Raw genomic sequence first — 15,208 nt, 5'->3', positions numbered from 1 at the left:
TACCCATTTAGCCAAGTGACAGTAGTGGGCTCTATTGTAGGAGCTATGGTCCATCTAACCACACTTTCACAGTCTGGTAATGGTGCTAAGTATGGGTTTCAATTTGTGGAACAGACTTTAAATCCAAGCAGAAGATGGGTGGTGACTCACATGACATTCATGCCAGTATTGCATCAATGGGCACGTCTTGTCAGGCCAGTCATCTCTGTGACTAGTAGGGTAAACAGTTGGCTAAGCTTAGTGATTGTTTTCTCCTCCAATAGTGGGTGCAGAGTCTCAGCACTATGAAAGATAGCCAGTAGGGGTGGGACTTCCAAATAAGTACAATCTTTATTTCTCTACATTATCTGACAAGTCTATAGTGTCTTCAGCAACAGAGCCTTACCATCGAGTTCTGGAACATAATCAGTGGCACTGGAAACAGATAGTAGTGTTTGGGGGTTTGTGGCACCTCATTGGCCAGCAATGCCAAAAGAGATAACCCGTGCCTGGAATAGGATTTTTATTTATTAGCTGTGGTATCAAGTAGAAACTTTGTTTGTTTCCCCATTACAAGATGACTCCATTTAAACTTTGTGTGTGTGTTTATACACACACACACACACACATATATATATATATATATATAATATTTCCACATGACTTTGTGACTTTTTAATAAGCCTTTAATGTTAGTTATCCCTCCCCATATTGCCTCCTCTACCCTGCCCTTCCATTCACTCTGTTTAACCCTTCAGGTCCCATCATTTCCCTTCAATCCTTAATTTCTTACTACCTTCTATCTCCATCCTTTGAAAACCCTACTCCCATATCCTTTCTTAGTTTCCCCACCTCTGTTAGTATTCCAAATGAAACACAAATGTCTTAACACTCAAGTTACACGAGTATCCTTAGTGTTTTGCCTTGGTTGTATCATACAATAACACCTTAAAGAATAAAATCAGAGAGTCAGTTTCAGGGCCCGAGTATTTTATGTGCCCTGTTTTGTGTGCAGCACATCCATTTTGGGCTAGAGTCACCTCTCATATTCAGATTATACTATGGGTGACCCCCGATCACTCACCACATACTCACTTGAAGTGGGCCACGGTGATTCCATCTTAATAAATGGGCACTTAGCTTAAATTAGGGAGTTGCTATCCTTGCACACAGCACCCAAGAGGATGTAGTACAGATGTTCACATTAACAACAGACATGTTTCTTTAATATTGAGCCCCTGTGCAATGGCCACACACCATGGAGCCTCGGGTCACTTTGACCATTGGCAATGGCAAGCTCAAGGAGCCGAGCTTTGTTGGATGACTGCACCCCGCGAAAGCAATGTTGGGTTATATTCATGCTAGCTTACCTTCTGCTGGAAGTTCTGCAAATTAGACTTGAACATCTCAGAGTTATGTAATTAATTTCATGCAGCTTCGATAAAGATCACTAATTAATTCAAGCCACCCAGCAAGACACCTGGCAGTGTCTGTTACACATTACAGGTGGCGTCAGGGGACCTAAGATGACAGTGAGCGCTCAGTCTTTAAAGGGATTGAGTTCTCTGTTTGGCTAAACTCTGGTGGCTTATATTTAGCCCTCAGATGAAACGTTTAAAGTCCAGTTTCCAGTAAAGATTATTTGAAATATTTGGAGAACTAAATAGATCTAACATGTTAAGTATATTTATAAATGTTTCTAATAAAACCAATGAACACAATGATCTTTTGTACCTGTGTGTATTTATGCATGTACATGTATATTACATCCATATATTGATGTGTGGATGTAAGTCATGACAGAACTATAAAGACATAACCATATGTTCTTACATGTCTGTGTGCATATGTGTTTATAGGCATGTGTACATGTATGAGAGGTGCCTTGATAGGCACAGGCACAAAAATAGACGAGGCTATGCATTAAGACTTTTCTTTCCTAACCCTTCCTCCTCACACAGGCCTCCTAGGATCAGAAACTATGAAGGAAATCAGGGTTCAGATATGGCAAGACCATCAGTGTGTCCTGGAATTGTCCCTCTGGGCCTTAGCCAACATTCTTACCTCACTGGTAAAGCAGTTACATAGGTCACTTAGTGATTCCCTTTCTCGTTGAGACAATCAAGGAGGAAAATGCTTAGAGCCTTTCTACAGTTCTCTCCAAGTCTCCATGGGCTCCACTCAGCTGTTTTGTAGGCTACAGATGTGTGCTTCCCTGGTCTGGCAGTAGAGTTTGTAGAGTCTCTATGTGCCCCACACAGGGATGTGCACACTGTGCTTTAGGGGCAGAGGCATCTGCTTAACCTCTCCTTTATTTCTGGTAGCATATTGATCGTAGGTTGAATGGAGGACTCAGATTTACCCTGTGAGTGACTTATGCTACATACCTTTATATGCTTCAAAACTAATAGCATATTAGTTTTAATAAATAGTCTGTGTACCATTTATCTTCTACTGGGGGAAAAGCCATATGAAGACTAAGCTTTTCTTTGCAAGAGAAAATTCTTTGGATGTGACCATAGTTTGTTTTAAAATTTAAGAAGTTGAAGACAAGCCGGGCGGTGGTGGCGCACGCCTTTAATCCCCGCACTCGGGAGGCAGAGGCAGGCGAATCCCTGTGAGTTCGAGGCCAGCCTGGTCTACAAGAGCTAGTTCCAGGACAGGCACCAAAAACTACAGAGAAACCCTGTCTTGAAAAATCAAAAAAAAAAAAAAAAGAAGAAGTTGAAGACAGTGATTGCAAGTGTAAAACAATGTTTTAAAGTGTATTTTCCATTAACCAGGTAGAAACAAATATGTAAAATGTTAGAATTCCAAGAAATAATGTATCATGTTTAAGCTAGAACTTTTGTGTTAATATTTTTTGTGATTAAAGTTCATCTTGTTGATTTTATAATGAAGATTATTCAATTTCTTTCCATGTATATTCTCTGAGTGTTATTCCAAAATATTTTCTTTGCCATAACTAGGAAATCTAGGTTAGAAGATACCCGTAGTCTGAGAGATATTCCAGAACACCACCAGTCACCCAAAAGATATCTCAGGATATTTAGGGCAGAATCAGTCACTTTAGATTGACGTCATTTGAAAGGGACTATGTGTCACAGGGTGGTAGCCTCTCCCTCTGGGCCTGAAGGCTGGCGCTGCTCCCCTCTGAGTGACAGAGCTGTCTGACTTTCCTGTGGAGGGTCTGCCTGAATGCACTTAAGTCCTGAGTGGCTGCCTGGATAAAGCCCATGAGCAAACTAACATCTGACTGAGGCTCGCTCAGTCCCAACTGTTTCACTAAAGAGAACTTTGTCATGTGACAACAATCATGACCTTGGTAAGTTCCATCTGCAAGATTCTCAGTAGAACACAGGGCAAGGAGAATTGGACCAGCGATGACCTGGGAAATTATAGGTCATGGGTGAAATTTGTTTGGAGTCCCCTCCAAAGAGGAAGTAAGATGTCACCTTCTAGCAAACGGTCTTATGACTAAACATCCAAAGAGTCTTAGCCTGGGGTTCTTTTCTTTAAATTGAGTTTTCAAACACTCTGCAGCCATATATGTTTTCCTGTTCAATAGCCCACCAGGGTGGAATTGTCCGGCAGATCTGCTGGAGATCTCTACTCCAGCAAATCCTCCTTGTGCGCTCCAGTCAGCTGTCACTGAAGGCACATGAATGCCCCTCCACCTTCCCTTCCCCTGCCGCAGCTCCAGGCCTGCTGCTGTAAGGCTCCCCTGCGTGTCAATAAACAGCAACTGAAGATAAACAGATAGACAGACAGACAGACAGGTAGGTGAGAGGGTGGATGGATGGGTGGGTAGATAGATGATAGATGATAGACAGACAGACAGACAGACAGACAGATGATAGACGGATGGATGGATAGGTGAGTGGGTAGATGGATAGATGATAGATAGATAGATAGATAGATAGATAGATAGATAGATAGATAGATAGACATAAATTTCATAAGTGACATGATTCAGGATGCTTTTAACAAGCTTTGAGCTTTTCACAAGGCGCTCTCTCGGAATCCTGTCTCTGCAAGGAGTTTACAACACTTGAGTGGGCTTACCTATTTGCTGTACCAAAGGAGCAAATCTTTAATTGAGGTGAGAATAAAAATGAAAGTGAAGAGAGGAGAGAGTTGGGGAGGGGATAGGAAAAGGGAGGAAAACCTGTTCTCCCCAGAAACCCCGGCAACCACTTATTTGCAGAAGTCAGAGAAAAGGGGAAACTAGCAAGGACTATCAGAAGGGCCCAGGAGACAGTCTTGCTCAGGCTCTAGGAGGAGAAGAAACCACAAGGAGGCAAGTGTGGAGGCAGGGAGACCAGTGAAGAGGCCGGTGCTGGTGAAATCACCCAGGTGAGAGATCGTGGTGGCTGGGCCAGAGGAAGAGCCTAGAGTAGAAGGGGCAGCCCTCTGTTGTACTTTGAAGGTAGACACATCAGTCCACACCACCAGGAGCAGTGTAGCCATTTCTTGTGAAAACAAAGCCTCCACTTGCAGAGTCTCAAGGTCAGTTACTATTGAGATAAGAGTTGTTTTGCGAGCCAACAAGCTCACTGATGGCTAATCCTAGGAATTAATGTCCTTTGTGCCTGACTTGCCCTCATTTCTTTATGTATTCCAACATAGGATTGAATTCCAAGAACCAATTTGTGCCTGCACATGGCTATAATGCTTCTTCTTGGCCCTTGTCTATGTTTTTCGGTCTTAATGATGTTTCAGTCACTTCTGAGACAATAATAATAATACACACCACTAAAATAATTCTATAATCTAAGGCCAGGTACCTTGTAAGCAGTCCCAGAAGGTAGGCACCTTGTTGCTTTCATCTAACGGGAAGAGAAAGAGAATACAAAGATGGATGAAGTCACCGATGTAATGGTGAGAGCTATGACTCAAAGCCAGTTCCTAAGGGTTGGACCTACATTCTTAGCTACCGTTCCTATCACCTCCCTACAGAAACCGGCCTCGGTGCACATAATTGGGATTTTGACAGAGGGTGAACCATACATTGTAAAAAACATAAATATCTTTAATTTGAAGATGGTAAGGGCGTGGCTTGACAAACCACAAGGTGAACTTCTTTTCAGGCCGTTTCTGAAAATACTTCATTTCCAAAGGCGGTTTTCATCTTGGGTGCTTACCCCAAGGGATCTGATATCTGAAGGGGCCCACGGTGCCCAGGCTCTTTGCCAGCATGGAAGTCCTCACCAGATCCTGTTGCTGTGGCCTTAGCCATTTGAGAGTGTAGTGGGGGCTGGTAACTGCCTTTGGGGGACAGGGCCCAAAGAAACATCCCTGCGTCCATGTTTACCGTGTTTCCACTTAGAACCTGGGAGTCACATCTGCAGGAAACCAAGCCTTGTGTGCACAAGACAGGCAGAGTAGATGGCAGGATTTCAACCACCAGCATGATCATTTAGGACAATAAATCCACTGTGCACAGGACCAGCTGCGGCCTACACACGGCGCCTAGGGACTGAAACCAAAACAAACACACGTAGGAAGATCCACCCAGAATCTTAGAACCGAGCAGGCTTGTTTCGGATCATGGACTCTGGTTTTGCAACCTAGACACTTTGCAAGTACCTGTCCCTTCCTGTGAGGTGACAGTAGCGACCCCTGTCCCCGAACCCTGCGTTTGTTGAAAGTCACTGGCTGTTTCTTTGCCCCATCACCTCTTTTTTCCCCAAGGTAGGTTACCGTGAACTTCAGAATCAACCTCTGAGCACTTCAATTTGCCGGTGAGGAGGGACTCCCAAGAGGAATAAGCCATGGGTGGATGTATGTGCTGCCATCTGGGGAGGTCTGGACTGGGAGGTTAGACATGGTGTTTGTGGGCCTCTTCAATCTCTTTGTTCATACAAATCCTAATTCCTACTAAATTGGCGCTGGCTTTCTTCTCTTGGGTTTAATTCAGGGCAACACATGAAACTCAAATGGCTGTACCAGCAGGAATAGTTTACCATCAAGAACTAGCCATGAACCTGCAGTAATGATACTCACAATGGGCATGAGAGGGGTGGCAAGAAGAAGGGTCTGGTACACGGGAGCCAGTGGGTTACAAGATCTCCCTTCTGTCGATCCATATCGCGAGAGCATCTCTACTGATTAGATCCCAAACTGACAGAGAATCAGGAGCAAACTCATAGGATTCAAAGCCTGATTCCAAAACCTCATAACAGTGTGGCTTCTGCTGAGCACGTAAGACAACTTTCCAGTGCTGGGATGGAGACGTGTGCTACACCAACATATAAAGTAAAATGGTTGTTTCGGCACATGGCTTTAGAGGCTAATCAATGAGCAGTTGGCCCAGTGCTTTTGGGCCTGTGATGGATGGAAAAGCACATCATGGTGGAGAGAGGGTGGGTCGTAGTGGAAACTGCTTGTCTTGTGGCGGGGAAGGGAAAGAAAGAGAAAGAAAGGAAGAGGCGTCAGTCTCACGATTCCCTCTGCAGGGCTCCTTCCAAAGAACCACTGACATCACTCCTTAAAGTCTCCACTACCTTGCATGAACACCAAGCTGAGGATCAAGTCTTTAACCGATACGTTTTCCTTTACGGAACTTTTAAGATACAGAGTGCAACACTAAGGTAAGAGTTCCTTAGGCTTGAGTTGGCCTCTCTCTGCACTTCCTAATGAATTCAATACAACAATAACTGCTGCCTTGAATTTTCAATAATATATGCACAACAGACCAAGTTCAAGTTTGAGTGTGGCAGTCAAGCATTAGTCATCTAAATGGCGTATTCAGAGGCCATGGAGCTATTCGTGGAGGCTGGAGTAAGAAAGACAAGGGAATGACATCAAGCAAGCAGTGTTTCCCAGACACAGCAGGGCAGGAGCATGCATGAACTCCCAGCAATAATGACAGCCTGCAAGAGACCCGCCCAAGCTCAATCTAGACTAAATCTCAGCATGAAGGAGGGGGAGGTGGGCAGGGAATACCACCACCAACAGAGGAGACATTGGCATTTGCTAACTGCTGGAGGAGGGGAGGCTCAGTTTTCCTTTATGATGTGGCCCCTGTTAGGCCAATCGCACTCCAGGACAGGCCCTCTTCCTTTACTGACGTCCAAACAGACATGGGCACTTGGAGTTGTCTGTCATCCGTGCGTCACTGTCGTCTGACTGCCAACCCCCCTTGAGGTTGTGGCTGTGCAGTGTGTACTACAAGGTTCAAATCCCACTCTCTAAATTCTGGACTGGCCCCTGGGAAGTATTGGAGGGGGACTCTGATTATTCATAGAAGACCTCCTGGAGGAAGCAGGACTGGGATGGAGATTAACTGTCTGAACCGTAGAGGGAGGAGATGGGTGCTTGCCTGGTCTTCCCTTCCTCTGAAACAGTGGCCTTATGTACAATTAAACATAGGACGTCAGTGGCAGGAGTCCTGAGATGCTAAGAAGGAGGAGTTTCCGAACAATAAACTGTGTGCCTGTCCTGCCCCTTCTGCTGGTCACAGATGGACAAACTTCCTTTCCCCTCCCTGGACCTGGCTTTGTCCGTCTGAGAATTAAGTGGGTGAGGCTGTAGCGGTCTCTAAATGACCCTTCAGCTCTCGGGCTCTAAAAGGAAAATTTTCAGCGTCCTTGGAACCCTGACACAGACGCAACGCTGTTGTCGCTCAACCGACCCTTCAGGGGCGGTAGGACATCTGCAGAGCATAGCCCTGGAGTGTCATAGTCCAATTACAAAGTCTGTTTCCTGATAGTAAATTGTAACTACTCCATTTGACCACCAGGGGGCACCACTTACTAAGGCACTGTGCAGACTGCTAGAACGTCCTTTGAATGCCCTTGAAGCCTGATGATCTGCAAAAAATGCAACTCGGACTGATATTTCGTAAAGGCTGTGGGGTGCTAGCTCCCAGGGGATGCGAAGGAATTCACACATAATCAGATAACAGGGAAGAGTAAAACGTGGGGAGGAAGCTAAAAGAAACAGGTTATTCCCAGCGTTCGCAGACCAGACTCCATGGGGGATGTGGGGGGCTGGGGCTGAGCTCTACCTCAGTCCTCTTTCAGGCCTAATGAATGCTTTCCACACCCCCACCTCTGCCTCCTTGACCCAGTATTATTAGCCTGTGCAACCTCTTCCCACAGCTGAGAACTCCAAACCAGGAGAATGTTGCAATCTTGGGGGCGGGGGGGGGGGGGGAACACGACAAAAAAAAACAAAACAAAACAAACCCCCCAGCCCACCCCCGCAAGACAATTGTTTCTCTGACCCAGGGGTTTGGCCCATGGGCCCTGCAGCTGTCTCTGCTTGAGCTAAATGCGGGCGGAGCAAGAGGGACAAAGCCAGCAGGCTCTCATTAGAGCCTGTTTCCGCCTCCCATAAATTCAGCAAATCCCAATGAACTCTCCACCTGCGCCAGGCCGCTTGCAGACAGAGTTGGCAACTCTTTGGGTTACTGCATCATAACAGGCTGGCACAGAGGTGACTCAAAGGTAAATGACAGATGATAGAGGGAGGAGAACTGGGTCACCAAGGGCAGGGTAGTATACTTTAATTCTGATGGGGGCTTTGGGGTGGTCAGAAAAGGCTGATAGAGCTGATGACACACGAGCTGGAACAGAAGGGTGATACTGAGACAGGGGTGCTGAGAATAAAGCTGGCCGTTAGAAAAATCCTGGGGCTCAGGGCAGTAGTATTTTGCTATAGCTGGAACATCACTCTTAAGAGAAGGGGCATCTAGAACAGAGATGGGAAGGGGCTGGAGAAAGGGCAGCAAATAAACCCCAAGCGGTGCTGGAAAGTGGTCCCACGATAGCTGAGCAACAGATGGTTGCCATGGTGCTTTAAGCAGGAGACTGGCACAGTCAATCTAGTATCAAGATGGTGGCTGTGGTATAACACAGAGATGGGTAGTTCAAAGCTGCTTGGGGGCAGTGGTCGTCGCCTCTCTCCGAGCTTAATCATGCCGCCCAAGGATGACAAGAAGAAGAAAGATGCCGGGAAGTCGGCCAAAAAAGACAAAGACCCAGTAAATAAATCTGGTGGCAAGGCCAAAAAGAAGAAGTGGTCCAAAGGCAAAGTTCGGGACAAGCTCAACAATCTAGTCCTGTTTGACAAGGCTACATACGACAAACTCTGTAAGGAAGTTCCCAACTATAAACTTATTACTCCAGCTGTGGTCTCTGAGAGACTGAAGATTCGCGGTTCCCTGGCCAGGGCAGCCCTTCAGGAGCTCCTTAGTAAAGGGCTTATCAAGCTGGTTTCAAAGCACAGAGCCCAAGTAATTTACACCAGAAACACAAAGGGTGGAGATGCCCCAGCTGCTGGTGAAGATGCATGATCAGGTTCAATCAGCTGTACATTTGGAAAAATAAAACTTTATTAAATCAAAAAAAAAAAGCTGCTTGGGGTGAGACCTAAGCCAAGCTAATAGGCCACTCTTTTGCAGCTTGGCCATAGAACCAAGAGAAGCCTGTGAAGTATCCCTTGCCAGCAATGTCAGCCAAAGAAAAACAAGCCCCCTTTCTTGGTCAAAAGTATCCTTTTGATAAGGCCATAGAAGAGCAACCCCCAAGATGTAATTTATGTGTAAATCAGCCTGTGTTTTCTCTAGTTAACAGAAGAGGATATTTGAAGATCTTGTCATCCCACTTTTTTGTTCACTGATATTTGCTGATGAAATCGTTCGAAAACCCCAAGTTTAATACGCCTTGGAACTGTCCAGACCTTACCTGTCTATGGTGTCACTTCCCACTTCTGGGAAGTCACGGGCCTCAGTGAAGCAGCAAAGATGCACAGAGGGGATGAAGTCAGGATCAACAGGCAAAAAATAAAATACATGTTGAAACAGAGAGGGTCATGGGGTCAATTTTTTTTCACAGTTGTTTTTACTTAGTGTTTTTATCAGCTCTCCAAGGAGTGTAGGTGCCCCCCTCCCTACCCCCATCGCTCCTCATCAGAGGTAACTCAGAAGCAGGGAGGGCAGCCAAGTACTGGACACCTGAGAGAGGCTCCCTCGGCCTCTCTGTGCTTGCATCTGCTGGATGCCTCTGTACTTTGCAAAACCAGGGCACGAGCCCCAGTTGCTCCAGAGAGTTCTAGAGGGAGGGAAAATGAGGCTCAGTCTGAAGCACGGAGCTGTGTTTAGACACTTATTGATTCAGATTCAATATGGGTAACTACGTGAACAATTTGCTAAGGGGCAGAGTCTGACTCTGTTCTCTGCAAGATGCCAGGGGTGTTTGCAGGGTACATGCCACCAAGAAAATTCTCCCCAAAGTAAATGACACAAAAGTGAGACTACTATCCTTGAATAGCCAGAGACAGGAGGTGGTTTGGGACCAGGGGTACATCTGTCATAGAATGAGAGGCAGAAGTGTTGGCTTGTAGTCCTGACGTCATAGTCAAACCGCCATATAAACTTTCACCTATTACTTGGGTTGTCATATGTGCAGGTTTTGTGTGCCTTCTCATCACCCTCCTGAGACAGACGAGAGGGTTTAAAGAGCAGTCTCTGCATTTCCACTTGGCGTGCTGGTTCCACCAAAACGAAAATCGCTCACTGATTCAGTTGAGAATAGAAGATGCAGCCCAGATAACTGACAGTCACCCCACACCCATATACCAGAAAGTGATATTATATGCTGATGACAGAGAGATAAGGGACGGTGGGAGGGGAATGCTGGGACCACTCAGAAGCTCTGGAGTGGAACAAGTTCCAGAGGATGGTGAGGGGCCTGAGAGACACCAGGGAAGAGAGAGCTGGGGGAAGCAGCAGCAGGTGTAGTCAGTGCAAGCTGAGAGAAGCACGGGGCAGGCCCCTGTGCTCTTGGGGAGAACAATGGATGTAATATAAGCAGGAGGGAGCCCTTTGTTCTTAGAACCAGCTCCAGCTCAATGTGGACCATGCGCTAGGCTGAACTGAAGGGAAAGAGCTTGGGTTTTGGTTCCTACAATAATCCAGATGAGACACTAAAGCATCACATATATCACCCACTTAAACCTTTTAACAACTTTGCTTGCCATAGTTATTATAACCAGTTTAAAAACAGAGACCAGACGCCACAGTGTCGAATAAATTGCTGACTCAATGCTGGCCCCCAGGACTGCTAACTCCAGGACTTGTGCTGAGGACCTCATGCCGTGATGGTGGACTACTGTGTGCTAAAGGAGGAACTGAGACAGTAGGGCTGGAAAGATGCAGATGAAGGTGAGAAGAATGGATACAGGAGACAGAAAGTGCAGTCCTCATGGACGGGGTTCAAAACAGCACACACTCTCCCAACCCTGACAGTGGATGGGCACAATATAGTCAATGTATTCATTTTCTAGGACTCTAGAAGAAAAATTGGCTAAAGAAAAGTGTGCATCAAAGCACGACAAATGTGTTTTCTCCTGGCTTTAGAGGTTCTGAAGAGTAGCTATAACCATTCGTGTGCCCTGGCTGACAGTTAGTCAATCTCCATTTTCCATACCCTCCTTCCCTTCCTGCCTCACCCTAGGACTATGGTGATTCAGGACAGTCTCACCTGGGGACGGTCAACATAATTAAAACTGCAAAGATATTTTTACCACGTAAGGTCACATACTCATGTTCTGTTACATATGTGTATATGTGTGTGTGTGTGTGTGTTAAAGGAAACACCAGCCTACACCACCAGTCAAGGTCAAGAATTTAGAAAGAAAAAGGAGAGGGGAAAGGAGGAGGCAAAGGAAGAGGAGGAGGAGGAGAAGAAGACAGCTGTCCTTAGTAAAATACCATGAGTCCCATGTGTTTGCAATGCCAGAATGGAAGTGATGGTGAAATTTCTGAAGACAAATATGTGGTAGATAGTTGGCCTAAAGTCATAGGTGTGCTGTAAATACTGGTGTATCAGACATCTTCCATAGGTGTGCTGTAAATACTGGTGTATCAGACATCTTCCATAGGTGTGCTGTAAATACTGGTGTATCAGACATCTTCCATAAGGTTGGAGGAGATGACCCAGAAAACATGGTAAGATACAGAAAAGACTTAAGAAAAATAGGGGGCAGAAAGAGAGCAAGGGAAACTCACTAAAACAAACAAACAAGTAAACAAACATATGAATGGCTTGATACTAATGTATCAAAGTAGAGGAGGTAAAAGGGGATGATTAACATGAAGAAAGAGAAAAGGTTCAAGAGGCAGGAAAGGGTTATGGTGACAAAAGCCACCAAGCAGCCAGTGGGCAAAGTCTAGACAAGTAGGACACTTGTGTCAGATATTTGGGAGCCTTTAGAGACATCATCAGAGCTGAGAGTAAGACACAGGAGGCATGGACAAGTCTAAGTGTGAAGGGGAAATGAGAGGGGTGTTGTTGTTAGAGGTGACATGAAGTCCAGGGGATGATCCAGGAATGGAGGGAAGTCAATGGCCAGGCACAGGGCGAACAGGACTTTGAGAGAACACGGGGCTGAGGGACTAGGATCATCTGGGGGTGGGGTGCGTGGCACGGGAAGATAGCTTCGACTGTAGAGAGGAGTTCTGCGCAGACAGCGGTGGAGTAAGTGCTATGATGGGAGGTGTGAAGGCAGAGAGCTGAGAAGAATGGGACCTGCTGCCACCTGCTCTGGCTACTAAGTGGAAGAGATGGTTATCTTGTATGGAGGGAGTGGGAAGTGGTGGGTGGGAACTTCGAGGATTGTCAAGAATGTTTTAAATAGGGTGAGAGCGCTGATGGGGAAGCAGAAGGACTGCCTGGCGGTTTCTGCAGGCCGTGATGTCCTCGGGTGACATCTTCACAGTGGTGTGGCTCTCCCTGGAGGGCTGAGGTCAGCAGGGCAGCCAGCGGGATGGGGATGCGCAAGAAGAAAGAGATTGGCGGAGGCAGATGAAGGTGAGAAGATGAGCCCTGAAGCCCATGTGGAGGAAAGAGATGAGGACAGAGAAAGAAAGAAGACAGTAGGGAGAGAGGAGAAAAAGAAAAATAAGATGCCTTGAAGGGGAAAAGAGAATTCTGAGCAGGACGCCAGACTGCACGCAAGCACTAGAGATAGAGTGGAGACCTGCCAGGGTTCTAGGAGCACAGAAGGCTGCGGGCTGAGAATTGGGTTCGAGTGTAAGAATCTCAGGCATAGAAACCCTACTCTATGGCACTATGCACTGGGACACACTGCTGCCCTACGGAGCAGGAAGGAGACTGTATTAGGTCGGGTTTACCTGGGTTGGAGCCTGAGGCCCTGGCTCTTGAGGCTGTGATTTCTTGAGGAGCACTCTGGGGATGGCAACTAGGCAATGTAGTTCTGCCTGGTTCTGCCGGAGCCGAGAGAGCCCTGGAAAACAAATTGGATCATAACATTGGTGCCACCACTAGAACTGCAGGCAAGAGGCCAACATCTTATAACCCTTCATCTGTCTGGTGCTGGCCCCTTACGCAAATTGTCCCAGGTTGGTCAAGGGCTATTCTTCAGAGAAGGGAGAAGAATGGAGCAGTTGGCAGCCTGTATGTACAGCCCCAAGGAACTGCTTCCCATAGCGCGAACCTCTGAATCACATAGACCAAGCCTCATCACCAGCCACTTGAGATACTCAGAATAAGTTACCAACAGGCTCTACAGCGGATGCCGCTCAATCCCCAGTCCTTCATGCTTAGACCCAGGGAGTGTCTGAAGGACCACAACAGAAAGCGCTAGCAAGACTGTGTCCTTGAGGAGCTAGGCTGCTTCGTAGAGAGTCTGGGGACCCAGAGGCAACAGGTCTCCACTAAATCAGTAGGTCCAAAGGACAAAAGAAACATTTCTACCCTGGCCTCGTCAAGACATTAGCTCATCCCAAAGAAAAGGACAGTTGTGGGGGCGGGGGTCAGGAGCATTACTGATCCGGAGCCTAACTAAGGCCTTCTAGATTCGTCCTTTCCTTTCTGTTTGTGAGTAGAGCCTGAGGAGGAATCTACAGGAGTTTCTGGCCACAGAAGGAGATGCCTGCTGCTGTGTCTATATTGCCACCTGAGCTCGGGCAAGGCCTGTCGTTCCAGAGTCACTTTAGACACCTGGAGTCCCACGTTCCCATGCAGGTAATGCACAGTGGCAAAACATCAGCCTGAGAAGCCCGCAGTGAACCAACTGTGGTGAGTGCCATCAGATACACCAAACTGGTGAGTCAGGCCTTGGGGGAAGGGGGATAGGAGTAGAACACTGCAGCTGTCACGAGGTTGCTCTCATATTTCCTTTTCAGCATGAGAACTTGAGCCTGGGATTTGTAGGTGACCAAATTTCTAAATCATTAAGCAGCTCCGGCCTCCTAAGTGCTGAGCTGAAGACATTGAAATAGCTTGGCATTGAAACACCTGGGTCGGACTGGGCTCCACAGCTCCATACAGTGTGTGGCTATGGTTTTTCTGTAGTGGACTCCATTTGTTGCAAAGAGAACATTCCTTGTAAGGGGTGAAGACTACAGTTATCCATGGGTACAAGGGTGAATGTTTACACATTGTTCTTAGGGATTATGCTGGTTATGTAAATTAGTGGTTGTAGATTCTCCTTCAATAACCATGATTTCACTAGCATAAGTTCCCTAGGTTTCCAGTGGTAGGAATACTTGTCCTCCTGTTGATCAGGTCTCAACTCTAATTGGAGAGCAGCTGGGTACCACCAAGGTGTGCATGCAGCCTATTGCACCGATAGGGTTATCATGCCATGCTGGCCATTGGTGTGGCTCATACGCATCAGAGCTGGGTAGACTATCGGTTGCCTCTCTCCTTTGGAAGTTTGCAAGTGCCTTGTGAGATCATGAAAGTTAATCCTTAGGGAGGGATCGATCCGATCAGTTCCAACTCAGGGGTCTCTGACTCTGAGCCCTGTTTGGGAGGGTTTGGAGAGAGGAAAGGACAGGGGGAAATGGGGTGAAAATGAAATACAATCTCAAAAATAAACAAGACTACCTGGATCTACTAACTTCTGTCGTGCTGTTTTAAAACTGACTTTAGACAAATTCCTTGCTCTCTCGGAATGTTATATTCCTCATCTGGATAGTGAAAGATTTCCTAATCTACCTTCCAGGACTTTTACACACACACACACACACACACACACACACACACACACACACACTAATTTCCAGTTTTACTCCTCAGCTACCATCCACCCTCTTATTGTTTCATGGCCTCTCACTGGCCTCGAATTGCTGACGGGCGCCCCCAGGGATCGGTGTATTTCTTCCACGTGGCACTAGAATTCTAAGCCATGCCATCACACCCAGATTTTTAAAGAGCATTGTGGAGATTGAACTTAGGTCTTAGTGCTTGCTTAC

The 15,208-nt window shown here is 46.5% G+C and overlaps 1 protein-coding gene across 1 annotated transcript; it reads left to right on the top strand.

Annotated features, from left to right (window-relative positions):
- The first annotated feature begins 8,872 nt into the window (after positions 1-8,872).
- Positions 8,873-9,339, top strand: LOC148121838 (small ribosomal subunit protein eS25). The gene has a single exon (XM_087907248.1). The coding sequence runs from the start codon at positions 8,903-8,905 to the stop codon at positions 9,278-9,280; it is 378 nt and encodes a 125-aa protein (XP_087763374.1). The 5' UTR covers positions 8,873-8,902; the 3' UTR covers positions 9,281-9,339.
- The last annotated feature ends 5,869 nt before the right edge of the window (positions 9,340-15,208 follow it).

The sequence above is a fragment of the Myodes glareolus genome, chromosome 6 (genome assembly GCF_982192425.1).
Source record: "Myodes glareolus chromosome 6, mMyoGla1.1, whole genome shotgun sequence".
In the NCBI taxonomy this organism is placed as follows: Eukaryota; Metazoa; Chordata; class Mammalia; order Rodentia; family Cricetidae; genus Myodes; species Myodes glareolus.
The sequence above is the reverse complement of the archived record's forward strand: the minus strand, read 5'-3'. Positions and strand labels throughout refer to the sequence as shown.